The following is a 20,012-nucleotide window of genomic DNA, read 5'->3' as shown; positions in this document are numbered from 1 at the left end:
CAGCAGAGGATCTTTAACAGCACCAATCTTGTCCTGCAGCTGTCTTATCTAAAGTTGTTCCATGGCTTCCATTAAGAATCAAGTCCAACTTTAATAAACCAACATGTGAAATCCTAAATCTCCTGGCCCTGCCAGTCTCTCTGTCCCTATTTTAGGGTACATCTCATCCCACCTGAGACTAACGTGAAAATGTACAAACTATGCTATTTCTTACCTTTGGCCTTTGCTTACTCTTTTCCTGCCCTGCTCACCCCCTATCTCTCTCATTCATTCGGCTAACTCGTCCTTCGGGATTCCAACAGACATCATCCCCCTCTAGGAAGCCATCTCAGGCTTGCACCTGCATTTCTGAGCTGAACTGAGTGCATCTTCTTTTCTCTCTCCTAGCTCCAGGCAGAGGTAAATTCAAGTTTACCAGCTTACCTGCCTATCTGCTCACTACAGTGCAAGCCCCAGGGACAGGGCCCATGCTTCATTCATCCTTGTGTCCTTGGCTCCTGCACAAAGTGTTTGGTGAACTGAACTGAACTAAAAGATGTTTTTCACTAGCATTACCTACCACTGAATTTTTGCAACAGTCTTTGAAATAAATATTATTTTCACTTTATGAATAAAGAAACTGAATCCAAGACAATTTGTCCAAAACCATGTAACTGATGAAGAGCAGAAGACTGAACTTAAATCCAGGTCTATGGACCCTGAACTTTTGGAAACTTTGACCACAAAACTGTGTGCTTTCCTGAATTAGTTATAAAATATACCATAGTATATTTTACATAGAAATATACATAGAAATATAAAAACATACATAGAAAGTTATGTCATATTACACATAAATGTATATCTTTAATAATAAAATGAATGCCCGTGCCCAGTTTAAGAAATAGAACATTGCCAATACCTTTGAAACACTATCCAAATTTTTTCATTCCCTTGCTTTTCTTCAAATTTTCCCACATATGGATGTACTCAATGTATTGTATTTCGTCATATAAATGTATCAAAATTCATTTGCCCACTAATTCTGTTGATAGACACTTGAACTGCTTCCAGGTTTGTTTGCTTGTTTGTTATTACAAAGAGTCCTGTTATCCTTGTACATTTCTGCTATCCACACACAGAAGTTTCTCTGGGGTATATTTGTAAGAGTGAAATTTATATGCGCATCTTCGTCTTTACCAAACAACGTCCTATTTCCAATATCTATAGCATCAGCAATGAATAGGAGTTTCTGATGCTCCGTATCATCACCAGCATTTGGTCTAAATGCTTGTGTCCTTCCAGAATTCTTATTTAAAATCCAACCCCCCCAAAAGGGGCTGGTATTAGTAGGTGAGGCTTTACAAGGGGAACCCTCATGAATGGGATTAATGCCTGACAAAAAGGCTCCAGAGGGATCCCTAGCCTCTTTCAATTCACCATATGAGGGCACAGCAAAAAGGTGCTGGCCATGAACCAGCAAGAGGTCTTCCCTGAACATGATCTTGCTGGCTACTTGATCTTGGACTTCCAGTCTCCAAAACTAAGAGCAATAAATTTCTGTTGTTTATAAGCTACACAATCAGTAGTGTTCCCAAATGTACCAAGACAATTTGTAAATTAAAAAAAATTTTTTTCTTTTGCCAAACCAGCAGGTGTAAAATGGTTCTTATTGGGATTTTAACTTGCCTTATCCTGATTATTGATGAGATGGAAGCATTTGATGTGTTTATGAGTCATTTGTATTTTCTCATGAAAAATGCCTATTTATATTTTTTGCCCATTTTTCCACAAGGCTGCCTGACTTTTTTTGTTTTTTACCTGTTATTTATATTTTCTGAATGTGAATCCTTTGTCAATCACATGTGCAACAAATAAGCGTTCTTAGTTTGTGACATCTTTTTATACTTTATGGTCTATTGATGTATAAAAGTTTTTAATTTTATTTTAATGGTATCCATCAATTTTTTCCTCTGTGGTTTGCATTTTTTTCTCTTTGTTTAAGGAACACTTCCCCATTCTAAGGTAATAGTAGTACCCAAGGTAATAGTAGGGCTTCCCTTGTAGCTCAGTCAGTAAAGAATCTACCTGCAATGGAGGAGACCTCGGTTCGATTCCTGGGTTGGGGAGATCCGCTGAAGAAGGAAATGGCAACCCACTCCAGTATTCTTGCCTGGAGACTCCCATGGACAGAGGAGCCCGGTAGGCTACAGTCCATGGAGTCACTAGAATCAGACACGACTTAGCGATCAAACCGCCTCCAAGGTAATAGTAAGCATCAGCACTTACTGAGTCCTATCTTTCTTTTTATAAGATTTTGGGGGGGGATTTGATTTTGTTTTTCATTTAAACTTTTTATTTTATATTGGAGTATAGCTGGTTAACAATGTTGTGATAGTTTCAAGTGCACAGAAAAGCGACACAGTCATACATATGAATGTATCCATTCTCCCCCAAGCTCTCCGCCCATCCAGGCTGCCACATAACATTGAGCAGAAGTCTATGTGCTATACAGTAGGTCCTTGTTGGCTGTCTATTAGCGTAGTAGTGTGTACATGTCCATCCCAAACTCCCTAACTACCCCTTCCCTCCGCCTTCCCTCGATAACCATAAGCTAGTTCTCTAAGTCTTATCCATTCTTCTGTCAATGGACATGTAGGTTGCTTCCTTGTCTTGGCTATTGTAAGCAGTGCTGCAATGAACACTGGGATGCATGTGTCCTTTTGGACCATGTTTTTCACTGGATAGATGCTCAAGAGTAGCATATATTTATTTACTTGGCTCTGCTGGGTTTTAGTTGTGGCACACGGGATCTAGTTGCCTGACCAGGGGTTGAACCTGGCCCATTGCATTGGAAGCTCGGAGTCTTAACCATTGGACCACCAGGGAAGTTCCTTACTGAGTACTATGTTTCAGTACTCTTAACTCCCTTTCATGGATGATTAATGTAAGACACAGAGAAATTAAGCAAACTGATCACTGTCACACAGTAAATAAGTGGTGGAATAAGAATGTGAACCTGACCATCTGCCTTTAGCATTTGCACTTTAAAGACTGTTTATACTATCAGCTGTAGAGATCATCTGGTTAGTCCAAAAGAATTAAGAGATTTACCTTTCTCATTACTTACTCTGAGGTTGGCGTTTGTATATGATGTAAGATACCTGAATTAATCTTTACCCTAATATCTATCTTATCCCCTTAGACGTTCATCATTGGTGAAACTATCATTGACTGACTCATGCTAAAGGTGAATTAAAAAAACAAAACTATTTTGTAGAGGCTATAAGGAAGTGATCCTAGGCAAGGTGGGCAAAATGTAACCCTGCTATCCAAGTTCACAGCGAAGTCCAGCTTCAAATGATGTGGCCTCAGAATAGAATCCTTTGAATTAACTGAGGAAGGCAGACCTCCACTGTTCCAGTGCCGAGAACAGGAGGTTGATCAAAGGCTTTTGGCATCTTGTAAAGTGAACAGAACAGCCCCCGAAGAAACCCTGCAAGAGGCACAGGCCATCACAATGCCCGGAACAGCCTCCGGCGCTGCCTACACTCCTGGAACCAAAATAGCTCACACAGCATTCCTGCTGCCTCCTTGTGAACTGTGTGGGAAGCAGCGCTGGTCACGAATCCTTTGTTTCAACCACCCCCACACACTAGGACAGTCACAGCAACTGCAGTGACATCTTGGCATCTAGAGCAGAGCACATCACAGGCTACATACATCATACCTATTCTGCACCAAGTGCCATCTTCCTCCAAAAGTAAAGGTTTAAAAAAAAATGCCAAGAAACTGAAAATGATTTTTTATTTCAAAAATAAAATGAGAATGAGCTAAATGTAGCAGAGAATGGGGGCCAGAACATAAAGAGTCTCCTACTGATAGACTGAAGAAGTGTGAACTTTATTGTGGCAGTGGGCAGTTTAGGAAAGTAATGCAATCCATTTATTAGTTTGCTCATTACAGACCCTATGACTAGTTACAATCTGGCTGATAGAATACACTATAGAATGGTTGTGCCAAGCTCTGCTAGGGATGCCCTCCCACCCCATCCCGGTTCTTCCTCACCAGCGGGGCTCACCTCCCACTCCCAAGCCTGGAAATGCCTACCAGTCACTTTCTCAGCCTCCCTGGCATGTGATCCAGTCCTGGCTAATGGGATCGGAGAGGGGGAGGCAGCTGGGGGGATTCTGGAAAAGCTTTCCTGTCTAGCGAAAAGATGCCTAAGGAGAAGAGCCCCACTTCTTTTCCAAATGTGATCATGTTTGCATGCAGTGTCTGGAGCTGCCATCACGAATAGGGACAAGGCCAATACCTCAGGGACGGCAGAGCAGAAAGATGGAGGTGACAACATGATAGAACCGCACAGAGCCACCCTCCTGCTGGAGATAACAGACGGTCATTGCTTAAGCCACTTTTACTTGTATATTCTGTTACGTGTACCCCAAACCATTTCAACCGAAAGGAATGTTAATAAAGTCATCAGTACAAAGTAATATAACGTTCTAGGAAATATTAAAAATAGACACTGTTCCCTTCAGATATTTTTTGGAAATAAATGAGCCTTGAAATTGGAAATAGTTAGCTACCATATTAACTGTTCACTGAATATTTTGAGTGTTCAAGCAGGAAACTACAACCTCAGAGATGCCCTGTTTTTCCTCCATCTGAAATGATTTTTTTTCTCATTTTATTCTCTCATTTGCACATTTCCCTAAGGAACATTGAAAACTTTCTCATAGTTCCCTGCTAAGCAGCAGTTAGTTCTCTCTTCTTGTAGGTCTCTCTTTCATGAAGTCAGGGCAATCAAAGCATCTTATATAAGAAGAGTCAGCATTGTGCCAACGAAAGAATCGCAAGTTCCAGGGCAACAATAGAGAACAGTGGAGTTCCCAAGGCCAGAGGGACCTAACATCACATGTAATAACTCAGTATTATTTGAATACAGATAAAACCAGAACATCTGGTTAGAGTTCCTTAAGCCCATTACAAATTATCTCCCAACCTAAATTGTTACACGCAGTGGCTGGCAACTTTCTAGCAAGTCCTTCTTGTTCCATCAGAGGGAAGCCCTTCCAGTCCCAGATACATGCCGGGGTCCTCCAGCTACCACTGGAGAGTCCTTCTTTCCTTCTAGGAATATTTGCTAAGGTTCTGTCAAGTGTTGGCCCTGAGATGTAATCTCTGCGATCTTTATTGTCCTGGTGCATATAACATTTGCTGGGAACTCCTGAATTTTCCATATGCAAACAATTTTAAAAATATAAGTGAGAAACACTGCATCTGAGATAGAGAGCTGGATTGCCAGCTACCGAAGAAGGTGGCTGCTTTGGGTTCACCAACAAAGGTCTGTCTATTCAAAGCTATGGTTTTTCCAGTAGTCATGAATGGATGTGAGAGCTGGACTATAAAGAAAGCTGAGCGCCAAAGAATTGATGCTTTTGAACTGTGGTGTTGGAGAAGACTCTTGAGAGTCCCTTGGACAGCAAGGAGATCAACCAGTCAATCCTAAAGGAAATCAGTGCTGAATATTCATTGGAAGGGCTGATGCTGAAGCTGAAACTCCAATACTTTGACCACCTGATGCGAAGAACTGACTCATTGGAAAAGACTCTGATGCTGGGAAAGATTGAAGGCAGGAGGAGAAGGGGATGACAGAGGATGAGATGGCTGGATGGCATCACCGACTCAATGGACATGAGTTTGAATAAACTCTGGGAGTTGGTGATGGACAGGGAGGCCTGGCGTGCTGCAGTCCATGGGGTCGCAAAGAGTCCGACACGACCGAGCGACTGAACTGAACCGAATGTCTCCTTTCACTCCTGTTCACTTAGTTTTAAGTGTTGACTCGGCGCCCCTGGGGTTGGAAGCGCTTTGGCCTTGAACGCATCCCGACCCCGCGCGCAGAGAGGGGCCCGTCGTGAGGCCCTAGCGCCCAGGCCGGGCCAAGCGGAGTTGCGGGCCGAGCCGAGCCGAGCCGCGCCGCCCCGGGAGGCTGCAGCGCGGGGAGGCTCCCGGGGCACCTGGCGCTGCGCGGGGGCGGGAACCAGGTGGCCCGGGTGCGCCCGCCTCGCCCGGACACCGAGCAGGAAGTGGCTCCGGCGCGGCCCGGGCGCGGCCACCGCAGGGCGCGCCTCCTTCGCGGCGCCTGGCGGGTGCGGCCGGGCCGGGAGGCGGCCAGATCCCGAGCCCCAGCGGAGGAACAGCGAGCGCTCATGGCGGCGCCGGCACCGGGGGACCCCGGGGCCGCCGCCTCAGCCGTCCTGGACGAGCTGGCTCGGAACTTCACGTACGGGGCGCGGGGCGCCGGCAATGGCTCCCTGTCGGGCGCGTGGTACCGCCGGAACCAGGTAAGGGCCGGCCGCCCGGTGGGGGCCGGGTTGGGGCCGCCCTCCCGCCGACGGTCCCGAGGACACCGGGCCGCCACGTGGGCAGAGCTGACAGGCTGTTTCCACACATGGACCTCACTGCCCCGCGTTCGGGAGAGCGGGGAAGCCCTGGGGAGCCGCCCCGGGGAGTGGGTCACACAGGCCGGCGGCTCAGGGCCTCTGTGTCCCCAGACATCCCGCCTCTCCAGCCTGAATCCGCCCTCTTCTCCCAGATGAACTCGAAGGCATGTGGGGGCAAACCTCTTCCACCCATATTCGCCCCCAGGATCGTTTTACAGTTGAAAACATGAGTGACACTGTATTCTCAGAATCACAGAACTCGTTCAAGGCCACCAGATAGCACCTCTGTGAAGATGCTCTGAGCGTGACTGTGTGTGTGTTTGTGTGTGTGTGTGTGTGTGTGTGTCCCCAGTGTCTCAGCTCAGCTCCTTCCATTTCCACACAAGGAACACTGACATTCTCAGGTTGCAGTTGCCAGACTCTCCTTGCTCACCGGCCCTGTGGGAAAACGTCGTCAGCCTCACCAACGCCCATGCATGCTGGAAACACACATTTAACAAGATCAAAGGGGATTGGAGCTGCCCATGTATTTCAGGCTTGGTTTAAGAGCAGGAGAAGAAAAAAAAAACACCCTTCTTCTAGCCACATTTATGTTCTTTCAAGAAAGAGCAAGTGATCTTGATATGGTGGATTCCAGGCTCCTTTCTGTTTTCATAATGTGTTACTTTGTTCTTGTTCTTTAACAAATGAATAGGTCTTTATTTTACAACAGTGTAATTATAAAATATCTGTTGTTGGTCTAAATCAGGGGCTTTAACCAATAATCAAACACTTGGAAGCCTTTATGTTTGCCAAGTGTTTTGAATGTTAGTTTCTGAAATGTTAGACATTTGTTTTCAAAAATTTAACACAGAAGATAATTTACTTATGTAAAGACAGAATAAACGTGTCCCCCTTATTAGTTTTCAACAGAGGAGAGAATGTCATTTTGAGTGTATTTTACCACAAAATATACTAAAACAGGAAAAATGAGAGGACACTGAACCTGTTCAATGCTATTTCTCCTTCCTTCTACCAAGAAGAATTACAAAGACTGCTTTTCATGGGAAGTTCTTTGAGCATATCTGTTATACTATGCTTATGCTAGCTTATGTTATATGCTTATGCTAGAAACAGTCCCAATAAAAGTTAAGACTGATTTTTTTTTGTCTTTTTGGTAAAGGAATTAAAGAGTTAGTAAATGTGACCTCAGATGGCATCATCCAAAACAGGAGAAAACATTGTTTGCAGAGCAGAAACCTCTGTAGACATTAGTTTTCTTTAATGCTTCCTGGAATTCGAGATTGTCTTGGCTTTCTGACACCAAACATAGCTTATCATGTGACATAAATGTGAAAACTTAACATTATGTTTGCAAGGCTTAACTTGCCTTTGACAGTATAGGTTTGTAGAGGTTAGAAACAGTGCATCAGGAATATGCTAATTGAAACTACTCAGCTGACACCTGAACCATAGCTAGTTTGAGGTAAGACTGTATCAACTTTGTCCATTATTATACAAATTTAGACTATCTTATAAGATTGTAGTATTTTAACCTTTCAGTGATTGCATTTGTTTTTAAGCAAAAGTAAAACTTGATTTTTAAAAATCCATTCAGCAAACATTTTGAGAGCTTCTTGTGCTGAGCAGGCCAGTAGAAATAAAATGGAATCTAATTTTTCTTTTCTTTTTGGACATTAACTGATTATGTACTATGCTTAAGTCGCTCAGTCGTGTCTGACTCTTTGTGACCCCATAGACTGTAGCCACCAAGTTCCTCTGTCCATGGGGATTCTCCAGGCAAGAATATTGGAGTGGGTTGCCATGCCCTCCTCCAGGGGATCTTCCCAACCCAGGGATTGAACCCAGGTCTCCCACATTGCAGGCGGATTCTTTACTATCTGAGCCAAGAGGGAAGTCCTAACTGATTATAGATGGCTGCAAATGGGAGTGACTTCAAGAAAACAAAATAAGGGATATAAGTTTAGGACTTCCACACTCAAAGTTAACCTTGATTACTGGGTGGTGGTTTAGTTGCTAAGTTGTGTCTGACTTTGGCCACCGTTTGGACTATAGCCCATCAAGCTCCTCTGTCCATGGGATTCTCCAGGCAAGAATACTGGAGTGGGTTGCCATTTCCTTCTCCCGGGGATCTTCCCAACCCAGGGATCGAATTCCAGTCTCCTGCATTGCAAGCAGTACTCCTGCATTGCTGACAGATTCTTTACTGAGTGAGCCACCAGGGAAGCCCTGATTACTGGATAGCCAGAGTTTAGTAAATTTTATCACTACTGAAATATTTGGACAGTGTCTGTTCAGTGATAGCTCAGCTCTCTGTGTTTTTTCAAGAGATAACCATCAGATCTGATAAATTAACCTTATTCACAGAAAAAGAGCAACTTCCCTGAAACACATTTCAGGTGACAGACGAATATTTAACAGTGCCTTTTTAGAATCAATGGCGTCTAAGGCAAAGATGTGAGTGCTTCTAGAGGACGAAATCCCCAGACAAGTAATAAGTGGGAGTTCGGTGGGGAAAGTGTTCTAGGGAATCAGGGAAGCAAGGCTTTTGCCCAATCTGCATCACTTAGGCATCTGCCTATACAAGTATAAATGCAATTAAGTTCTGCAAAGGTATTTTCTTTATGTTTGATCCACAAGTTTTCAGTATAAAAAGATAATGCTTCTAACATGATTATTGAACTCCCCACTTTGTACAAAGCACTGTGGAATATTCAACATAGTCTTTAGACGCAGACCCTTCCTTCCTCTTGTTATTAGATGCTTGGGGAAAAGAGCTGTGTAGGTAACTCTAAAGCAAGGCAGTATGTTTTAAGTGTCATGCGACGGATATAAAGTCCTTTAGGAATTCAGAACAAGGTGGCTTTTAGCAGGGGCCTTCAGGGATGTTTTACAGAGAGGTGGTATTTGAGCTGGACACTTAAAGACAGAATTTCATTGATGAGAGTGCACAGATGGAAGGCACTCCAAGAAAGGAGAAAGTCTGGAGACCAAGGAGCAGCCCTCATGGTCTGGACAGGGTGCCCTTCTGAACATTTTTGTACGTAAAGTAGAAGTCAGTGGCCATTCTGGTTGCAGTGGAAAACTGACAGTGACTGGAAAGTGGAAGTACAGTTTCAGGTTTTAGATATCGACATAAGTTGTCTTGAAGGACAACGGGTTAAGATGTTTGGACTCTGTCTGGTAGACAGTGGGGAGCCATTGACGGTTTTTTTGTGAACAGGGAGTGAAACAATCAAAGCAAATGCTGCTGCTGCTAAGTCACTTCAGTTGTGTCCGACTCTGTGAGACCCCATAGACGGCAGCCCACCAGGCTCCTCTGTCCCTGGGATTCTCCAGGCAAGAATACTGGAGTGGGTTGCCATTTCTTTCTCCCAAAGCGAATGAAACACATTTGAATTAGAGTTAGCAGTGTGAAGGAGCCTCAAACAGGCCAACTGTGGACTGACTCCAGCCTGTAGATATGTGTCTTCTGTCAACCTGCACAGAGGTTTAAAAATGTTTAATACATTGCCAACATTTAAAAAATGAGTATGTAAGGTTTCAAATTTCCACGATCTTTTTAAACATCAGAAGTGCTAGCAACTTGGCCCTCTTCCCCACATGATAACTGTGAGGGGGAGTTCACAGCTCAGAACATCTGTGCTCCCCACTTGGGCTCCCCCCACCACCCCTGCTTTCTTCTCTTTTACCTACTGACCCCTGTAGGCACTTAATTTGCAACAAGCGCCTGAGGCTGTTGTCTAGTTTCTGCTGTCAACTAGCTCATTGCATGTAGGCAAGTCACACTGGGCTTCAGTTTTCCTTGCTGGTAAACTTAGGCTTAGAATGAAAGATCCACAGTCTTTTTCATGTTATCTGTTTGAATAAATAAGTGCCAATCCAGCCAGGCTGTAGAGGGAATGGACAGGAAAGGATGAACGTGGGAAATATTGTAAAGGAGGGGTTTCGTGGCTGTTTCTTTAAGTTTATGCATGTTGCTAAATATCTAAATTCGCAAAGACGCTGTCAGAAAGGTTTCTTCTGCATAGGGTGAAATGAAGAATTCAGATTTTTTTAATGTCCTTTGTTTGAACTTTTGATTTTTCAATGGCTTGAATTTTCAACATCAACATATTTAAAGGAAAATGATACATCTTGGCAGGGAAGAGGGGAATGGAAGAGACTGACATTTGTTATGCATTTGCTATGTGACACTTTATAGCTATTATCTCATTCGAGCCCCCCAACAACCTTGTAAGATACGTATTATCCTCACTGTTCATGTAAGGAAATTTGTGTCGAATAACTTGCCCCTAGATCTTACAGCAAGTAGGTTTAACTGCAGAGCTATTTTTATTCCATGCCTGAAGGCCATTGCTTAGAAACTAAAGCTTGAAAAGAATGTGGTAAGGGAAAATGAACATGGCTTGTCTCACTGGACTAAAGAAAAATCACATTGGGTTTTATAGTGCCCTTTTATTGATTTTGCTTTGCTACCATTTATCTCTTTTCTGCTGGTCATTGCATCTGATTGCCTCTTAGAGACAGAAAAGTGTCAAAACTTACAAATAACCAAAGGGCGAGGTGGAGGTTACTGGTCCTTTCCATTTCCTTCCCAAGAAAAGTCTCTTTTTAAATTTTGTTTATACTTATTGACCTTTTTTTTTTTAACCTTCCTTATGTATCCAATGTGGCATTTTCCCTTTACCAGGTTTTCTTCAAGATGTATGTACAATATAAGGCAGCAAAAAGGAGGAAGGAAAAATCAATTACCTCAAAGCAACTGTATCAAAGCTTTTGTCACCATTATCATCATGGTTGTCATCCCATGGTCCTTAATTGAGGAACAGATTCTTAATGCTGTTGTGAATTTGTCACACCGTTTGCATTTAAATCTACCTGTCATCCCCACTCTTTGCAACCCCACGGACTGTAGCCCACCAGGCTCCTCTGTCCATGGGATTCTCCAGGCAAGAATACTGGAGTGGGTTGCCATTTCCTTCTCCAGGAGATCTTCCCGACCCAGGGATTGAACCCCGGTCTCCCGCATTGGAGGCAGACGCTTTAACCTCTGAGCCACTAGGGAAGCTGAAGTGGGTTGCATTTCTGCCTCCAGAGGATCTTCCCAACCCAGGGATCGAACCCGTTATCTCCTGCTTCTCCTGCATTGCAGGTGAATTCTCTACCACTGAGCCACCAGGGAAGCCGATTCCTACTAACTAGTTATAAAGTTGCATTCATGCAATCAGCTAAGTTCAGGCTATGGGAAACTTCACCAATTTACAGGTTTATGTGGCTGTTTCTTCGCAAATCATTTTTACAGAGAAAAAAAGGGGAGAGCAAGGATAGAGATTCTCCTTGCAGATTAAAATACAACTAGAAGATGTATTAGACGAAAAAGACAGCCTCCCTTCACAGTGTTCAGGGATGCACACTTCTGTGGTGAAACCATAAGGAAAAGCAAGGAAGTGATTGACTTGAAGTCAGACCAGGGTTTCCTTGGGGAAGGGAGAGGCTGTGATGGGATGAAGCAAAGGGAGGCCTTTGGGTGGGCACCCAGTTTCTGTTTTGGGATCTGGATGCTGTTATGAGGGTGTTTGCCTTATAATAATTCATTTTAGTAATTTGTTCGTCTATATCATTTTCTTTACAGTTGCCTGCATCTATTATATTCTACTACTTAAACATTTTTAAAAATATTATCAATGCTATGACTGTTCAACTTGCATGTTTTACCCAGATACCGTGGGAAATGGTATGCTGTATTCATTTTGTTTGCTTAGGAGAATTATTTAAGCAATTTCTTTTTAAAGGGTTGGTAATTGTTCAAATTGGCATTTGAGAGTTTACCATGGAAAAGATGACTTTCCCCTAAGCTATCCTTTTTGTTCTAGGATAGGGTGTTTTAAAAAGCTTGGCCTCTTTACTAGATGTGTTGGCGATTTTCTTAATTTCTCCATATCTTGACTTTCTCTATCAAAATGGTAATAATAATAACACTATATACCTTATAGGGTTGATGTAGGAATAACCTACATCATGATATACAAATAGTTAGCAGTGCCAGACATATAGAAAGCACAGAATAAACACTAGCTAGGGACTTCCCTGGTAGTCCAGTGGCTAAGACTCCTTGCTTCCAAGGCCCAGGTTCAGTCGCTGGTCAGGGAACTAGATCTGACATGCCACAGCTCAAAGACAACTAAGACCTGGCCCGACCAATTAAATGTAATCTGCAAAACTGTTTTTTAAAACTAGCTATAATTAGAAGTATTACAGTCAACCTATGTTACAGGAAGTATCATAAAATATATATTTCTAATGATTAGAAAGTCTAAGTCATTATTGAACTTCAGTCAGTTCAGTCACTCAGTCGTGTCCGACTCTTTGCGACCCCATGGACTGCAGCACACCAGGCTTCCCTGTCCATCACCAACTCCTGGAGCGCACTCAAATTCATGTCCATCGAGTTGATGACACCATCCAACCTTCTCATCCTCTGTCATCTCCTTCTCCTCCTGCCTTCAATCTTTCCCAGCATCAGGGTCTTTTCAGATGAGTCAGTTCTTTGCATCAGGTGGCCAAAATATTGGAGTTTCAGCTTCAGTATCAGTCCTTCCAATGAATATTCATCACTGATTTCCTTTAGGATGGACTGGTTGGATCTCCTTGCAGTCCAAGGGATTCTTAAGAGTCTTCTCCAACACCACAGTTCAAAAGCATCAATTCTTTGGCGCTCAGCTTTCTTTAGAGTCTAACTCTTAACATCCATACATGACTACTGGAAAAGCCACAGCTCTGATTATAGGAACCCTTGTTGGCAAAGTAGTGTCTCTGCTTTTTAATATGCTGTCTAGGTTGGTCATAGCTGTTCTTCCAAGGAGGAAGCATCTTAATTTTATGGCTGAAGTCACCATCTGCAGTGATTTTGGAGCCCCCAAAAATAAAATCTGACACTGTTTCCATTGTTTCTCCATCTATTTTTCATGAAGTGATGGGACTGGATGTCATGATCTTCATTTTTTGAATGTTGAGTTTTAAGCCAACTTTTGCACTCTCCTCTTTCACTTTCATCAAGAGGCTCTTTAGTTTTTCTTTGCTTTCTGCCATAAGGGTGGTGTCACCTGCATATCTGAGGTTATTGGTATTTCTCCCAGCAATCTTGATTCCAGCTTGTGCTTCATCCAGCCTTGCATTTTGCATGATGTACTCTGCATATAAGCTACATAAGCAGGGTACAACATACAGCCTTGATGTACTGCTTTCCCAATTTGGGACCAGTCTATTGTTCCATGTCCAGTTCTAACTGTTGCTTCTCGACCTGCATATAGATTTCTCAGGAGGCAGATAAGGTGGTCTGGTCTTCCCATCCCTTGAAGAATTTTCGACAGTTTGTAGTGATCCACACAGTCAAAGGCTTTGGCGTAGTCAATAAAGCAAAAGTAGATGTTTTTCTGGAACTCTCTTGCTTTTTCAAGGATCCAAGGAATGTTGGCAATTTGATCTCTGGTTCCTCTACTTTTTCTAAATCCAGCTTGAACATCTGGAAGTCCACGGTTCATGTACTGTTGAAGCCTGGCTTGGAGAATTTTGAGCATTTAACTCATTGCAAATGGAAATAAGACAAATCTTGTCAGTTATTTGATGCAACACTCTTTTCTTTAATCCAGAACCAACTATTTCTCTACCTCCAGTGCCTTCCTCACTCCATTTGATGTTTTCCTCCCCTTCACTCTCCAGACATAGTCACATTACAGAACACTTCTTGATTGCAGTAATTTCCTAGTTGGAACACTTGTCATCTAAGGCAAGTGTACTAAGGCGAGGATTCCCCCCATGTCTTTTGCCGCTTTCCAGACTTCTGGATTGGGGAGGATGGGTGTGTGGCCCTGGGAACAGCTGACAGTATTTGGTGTCAGAAGTGTGATGACATCTCCAGATGCTGACTGTAGTTTAACCAACTAAGGACCAGCACCCCAGCTTGGGAAAGCTCATGCCGTGTCAGCGTTAAGACTTAAATGCTGTTTATTTTAGCTTGGGTGTTTTTGTTTGTTTGTTTTGGCTTTGTTTTTGTTTTCTAAAGGTCCAGTATTCCTCCACTCAGTTTACACCTTTTATAACCTGCCCCATTCTCTTGGATGTAATTCTCTGTTCCATCCAAGAGAATTGCACTTTACATAAAGTCAGAACTCTTGAGCACTCTGTCCTGGACCACTAGAGTCCCCTAATTGCCCAGAGGCTGGTAGATAACACTCCACTTTCCCCTCTGCCTAGTTCTCAGCACGTGCACACCTGTGCATTTGCTTCATCTTGTCACTTGGCCTGGACCATGGTCACTCCCAGCGTGGGTCTCCTGTCATCTTTGGCACACGTCAGGAGACGCAAACACAGGCTTGTGTAAACACAGGCTAGCTTATGTTTAGTCATGAGCTTCACACCTCACCAAATATTGTATTTGTCCTGGCATGCCTCCTTCAGAGACCCACCCTGGTCTTGATGGGTCATTCCAAGGTCTTCCAGCAGCCTCAACACTGTGGTTCCCTAAGCCGCCCCCTCCCCTTCTCAGCACTTCTCAAATGGTTTCCCTTTTTCAGTGACTTGGACCCCTGGCCTGACCTCTGTAGCTTGCAGCAGGGGTCCATCTCTCTTCTGGCACTTGGCTTCCCGACCAAGAATGCTTTGTAAGTTAAGAGGCTTTGGTTGGCGAGTCCCAGGAAACCTAACTTTAACTGGCTTAAATAATAGAGGAAATTAATCAGTCTGGATGATGTGGAAGCCCAGAAGAACTCCAGGTCCACACCAGTCTTGATCCACAGGCTGCAGTTGCATGGCAAATGCAAGTTCTCACTCTCCTCTTCCACTTCTGTTCCTCGCGGCTGTTGATCCCACTTTTTGTAGGCTCGCCCCTGTAGCCTTCATCCTCCCTTTTCATTTTCAGGAAGGAAAGCTTGACTTTCTCAACCAATGAAAATCCATTGCCTTTAGTCTGACTGGACGAGATTAGGTCCATGTCCTTTCCTGAACCAGTCGCCAAGGCCCAAAGAACATGAGCCCTTGGGAAGGGCTGGATGAAAGAGAGGTCCCATAGCCAGGACTAGAGGCACTACGTGGCCCTAACAGTGGTCCCCACTGGGTAGGCTGGAGTCCTCCTCCTGTGGTTCACTGTCTTCTTGGGCTGCCACCTCTCCCCCCAGCTCATCTGGGACCTTCACTTTCTACATCCTGCCTCAGAGGAGCAGCCCCAGAAAAGTCACCCCAGTGTAGCCTGCCTTGTTGTGGGTGAACCAGAACAGTAATCTCCTTAAAAGCTTAGTTATAGGATCAGTTTCTGAAATATTTTTCTTAGCGTCAACTCTAAGCTGTGACTTATCTCTAAATTCTAGACTTACCACCCCCGCCCATGCTCTCTCCCCCAAGAAGGACTTCTAGAAAAGCCTCTTGTCTTTCTGCAGACAGAGAAGTCAGAGGGTATCCGCTGGCAAAAGCAGTATCTCAGTCTTGCCTCTACCTGCTTAGTGATGTCTTTACCATCAAAAACCACCTCTTCAGAAGGTACGAGCCTCCTAAAAGCTTAGTGGATTTAGGTGAAATAGGTGTGGTATGTCAGTGCAACGCTGTTCGGAGTCCTAGAAGCCACGTCAGCATTGCCGATAATGTCATTCAAGGTTGAGGTCAGTCCTGTGAATTCTGGGAGGTCTTTATTTCTTCTTCAGCCTCTGGACTTGCAGGGCTCTAATTGTTCCGGAGCTATTTGGGAGACAGTGATACTCTGTTCCCTCATTACAGCCCACACTGAGTTTGATCAGCTAGTCAACAGTGATGGCCCAAATGCAGCCAACATTCCACTCAGTAAAAATCACAAGTAGAGAGCCCTTCTCAAGAGTGTTGGGCAGTGATATCAGAGAAATCAGCAACATGGACTCTGTCCTCAAACTGTAGCTGTATATGGGGTGTGATATACGTAAATTAGATCACATATCCATTATACAGGGCTTCCCTGGTAGCTCAGCTGGTAAAGAATCTGCCTGCAATGTGGGAGACCCCAGTTCGATTCCTGGGTCAGGAAGACCCCCTGGAGGAGGGCATGGCAACCCACTCCAGTATTCTTGCCAGGAGAATCCCCATGGACAGAGGAGCCTGGTGGGCTGCAGTCCATGGGGGTCACAAAGAGCTGGACATGACTGAGCAACTAAACGCAGCACAGCACATACATTATACGGTGGCTTCCCAGGTGGTATTAGTGGTAAAGAACCCACCTGCCAATGCAGGAGACATAAGAGGCACAGGTTTGAGCCCTGGGCAGAAAGGTCCTCTGGAGGAGGGCATGGCAACCCACTCCAGTATTCTTGCCAGGAGAATCCCATGGACAGAGGAGCCTGGCGAGTTACAGTCCATTGGGTCGCAAAGAGTCACACACGACTGAAGCGACTTAGCACGCATGCAGGCATACATTATACAATGTACAATGTGTGTGTGTGAAAGATATAGACAGAGAATGAGAATGCATTAGAAATACTTGAAAAAACCACAGCTGAAGGACTGGTGTGAAGCTGCCCTTGCTTATACAATCTGATGGACTGCTTCCATTGTGCTTCCAGGACTAGCATAGTACAGTTACATAATTGTAAGTAAAGAGAGCCAAAGCAGAAGAGGAAACAGTGTGAAGTGCATTTGGATGTGACTGCCTGAGTCACAGCAGTGGAGAAACGAGTGGTTCTTTGTGAACAAGGTAGAAGTGGACCTCATGTTACAAGCGGCGGCCGCAGCCATGAAGTAAAGAATAATTCTGAGTTACATGCACAGCATTTTATTAGACTTTTGAACTGTACTTGCAGACCCAAATCACAGCCACCATCGATGAGTTCTTTGGGTATCAGAGGTGGGTTGACCATAAGGTGGGTTGGGACCTGGTTGCTGGACCAGTGGGATGTGAGAATTTTGTCAGGAAAGGGGGAGCTTGGGGCTAGGGGAATTTATTTGGTTATGAGGACTGGCCCTTTAGAGGCAATGGAGTGTCCAGATCACAGTGTCCCAGAGGAGAAAATCTGAACTTGGTTCCTGCCTTGATGTCAGAAAGATCTGGTCTGGTGGGTGGAGAGGGCCTCAAGAGTCTCTGGCAGATGCATGTCAGTAAGAGGCAGTGTCATGATCCCTCCCCAATATTGAGGCAAAAACTCACCCAGGGGCTGGGGCCTGACATAGACAGTGGAGTTTAGTCTCCAGGAGGATGGAGCTGGCAAAATACAGCCCGAGTTCAAGGCCAGCATCACTCTCAAAAGGGTCATGTACTCTTGAAACCCAATCAGGTGCGGGGCAATGAGCTGTAATTCACCGAGCTCCCAGGTTTTCCAGCTCGAGGGAGGAAGCCTCTTGCAGACCCTGGGATTTCCCAGCAAAAGGCAGCCTGCGATCCTGCTTCTTTGAAAACAAAGAATGACCGATTTTGTTAAATTATTAGTAAGAATATGTTCTTGAAAAATTTGAAAGTTAGGGGACCTCATATTGATCTGGATGCAAACAATAGCATTCTTTGTGTTCAGCATGTCAGCCCTTGTTTCAAAGATCCCCTTTCCAATGTTAAACAGGATTGATTTGTTTTGTAATAGACCCAAGTTTAAGATTTCCTTAAGTGATATCTCACCTTTCTTGACTATTGTTCTCCTTTTAATAAAGTGTTAAAAGCCCCCAAATGATGTCTTATTAAATTTTTCCCATAAATTTGTTCTGCTGCAACTTAAATTTCTCAAAAACAACAAACATGGTGGCTTAGTAAGCTAAAGGCTTATCCTTAATGGAGTTCAGTTTTTTAAGATAACGAATGTACAATTATGTAAGTAAATGTGTTCCTGAGTAAAAGACAAAATGTAACAGTGCTTAATTGTATGGGAAGGCGGTATGTTGGGCTTTTCTGCCTAGGTTTTTAAGGTTGATTAAAAATTGGCATAGAACAGCTTGTAGAATAGCAATGATACACTGTGTTTTGTAACCCTGACCTTTTCTGTTGGCTTTAAATCACCAGATTTGGATCCAATGCTATGAGACTTTCTCAGGATAGAAAGGCAATAACCTTATGGCATACAAAAACCAAGATAACAAATTAAAAATCTCTTCTGGAATGATAATTTTTCTTTCTTCATTTTCACGTATGGGATTATAGTTTTAACTTAGTTTGGGTTAGTATTGCAGACAACGCAATTATCTACAAGGGCAAAAGAGATTAGGGGTAAGAATAGTCCAACCCATTCGGCATTCTAAAAAGCATTATGTATTTCCAACATTTGCTGCATTGAATACAAATATTGTTTCTTCATGGCTCAGTTGTAATTAACTCTCCACATTTCCCTTACTTCTTCTGTGAGATCCCAAAGTGTCTCCTAACTGGTTTTCCTGTTCCCTGGTCTTGCTCCCTCCAAGTCCATCCTCCACACTGAACCAGGATGTCTTCTAAATGTCTCCTTTGGACCTATCCTTCTCTGGTTTAGCATCCTTCATATTGTAGCACCACCTGCAGACCCACGGCATAAAAAGGCTGCTGCCTGCCCCTCCAGTCCAGCTATACTGGAGTCATGCCAATGTAATTAAGATAAAGATCTTGAGACAGGAAGATTATCCTGGATTATCTGGATGGACATGCCATCACATGTTATCTTTTTTTTTTTTATGAGAGGGAGACACAGGGAGATTTCACATGGAAGAGGAAGGCAGTGCAGCCACAGAGACAGGGGTTAGAGTGATGCAACCATAAACCAAGGATGTGCCAGCAGCCACCAGAAACTGGGGGAGGCAAGGAATAGATTCTCTGCTAGAAGCTCTAGAGGGAGTGTGGCCCTTCCATCTTGATTTCTGCCCAATGAAATTGATTTGGAGCTTCCAGGCTCCAGAACTGTGAGAGAATAAATTTCTGTTGTTTTAAGCCACCAAGTTTATGCTGACTTGTTACAGCAGCCTCAGGAAGCTAATATAATATAATATAATATACTCCCCAATCTAGGCAGACTTGTGCTCTGTTCCGATGTCACAGGTGGTAGGCTGGGGGCTTCCCTCATAGCTCAGTCAGGAAAGAATCTACCTGCAACGCAGGAGACCTGGCTTTGATTCCTGTGTTGGGAAGATTCCCTGGAGAAGGAAGTGGCAACCCACTCCAGTATTCTTGCCTGGAAAATCCCATGAACAGAGGAGCCCGGCAGGCTACAGTCTATGGAGTCCCAAGAGTTGGACACGACTTAGTGACCAAACCACCACCAGGCTGTTACTGGACTTCCCAGGTGGCGTTAGTGGTAAAGAACCCGCCTACCAATGCAGGAGACGTGAGATGTGGGTTCTGTCCCTGGGTCAGGAAGAGCCTCTGGAAGAGGGCATGGCACTCTACTCCAGTATTCTTGCCTGGAGAATCCCACGGACAGAGGAGCCTTGTGGGCTACAGTCCACAAGGTCACAAAGAGTCAGACTCCACTGAGCAACTTAGCAGCAGCAGCCATCTGTTCTTGGTCACGTTTTCTACCTCTTCTGAGCTTCTCGAGGATTCTTTGCATCCTTTGTTCCTGAAATAGGACCTAATATTTATTAGTTGCTAAATAAATACCAAATGGGTTCATGACTGAG

The 20,012-nt window shown here is 44.1% G+C and overlaps 1 protein-coding gene across 3 annotated transcripts in view; it reads left to right on the top strand.

The window, feature by feature from the left end:
• The first annotated feature begins 5,907 nt into the window (after positions 1-5,907).
• NIPAL2 (NIPA like domain containing 2) overlaps positions 5,908-20,012 on the top strand; it is an 81,652-nt gene continuing 67,547 nt past the window's right edge. For 2 of the 3 annotated variants that reach the window (XM_081505216.1, XM_081505218.1), the window contains exon 1: positions 5,908-6,329. In XM_081505216.1, coding sequence (XP_081361342.1) covers positions 6,195-6,329 — 135 coding nt within the window. In that variant the 5' untranslated portion in view covers positions 5,908-6,194. The remainder of the gene's footprint in view (positions 6,330-20,012) is intronic. The other variant, XM_081505217.1, reaches the window with a different exon arrangement.

This window comes from Giraffa tippelskirchi, chromosome 6 (genome assembly GCF_054371585.1).
Source record: "Giraffa tippelskirchi isolate mGirTip1 chromosome 6, T2T-mGirTip1v1.2.pri, whole genome shotgun sequence".
Lineage (NCBI taxonomy): Eukaryota > Metazoa > Chordata > Mammalia > Artiodactyla > Giraffidae > Giraffa > Giraffa tippelskirchi.
This window is presented reverse-complemented; position numbering and strand designations above follow the sequence as displayed.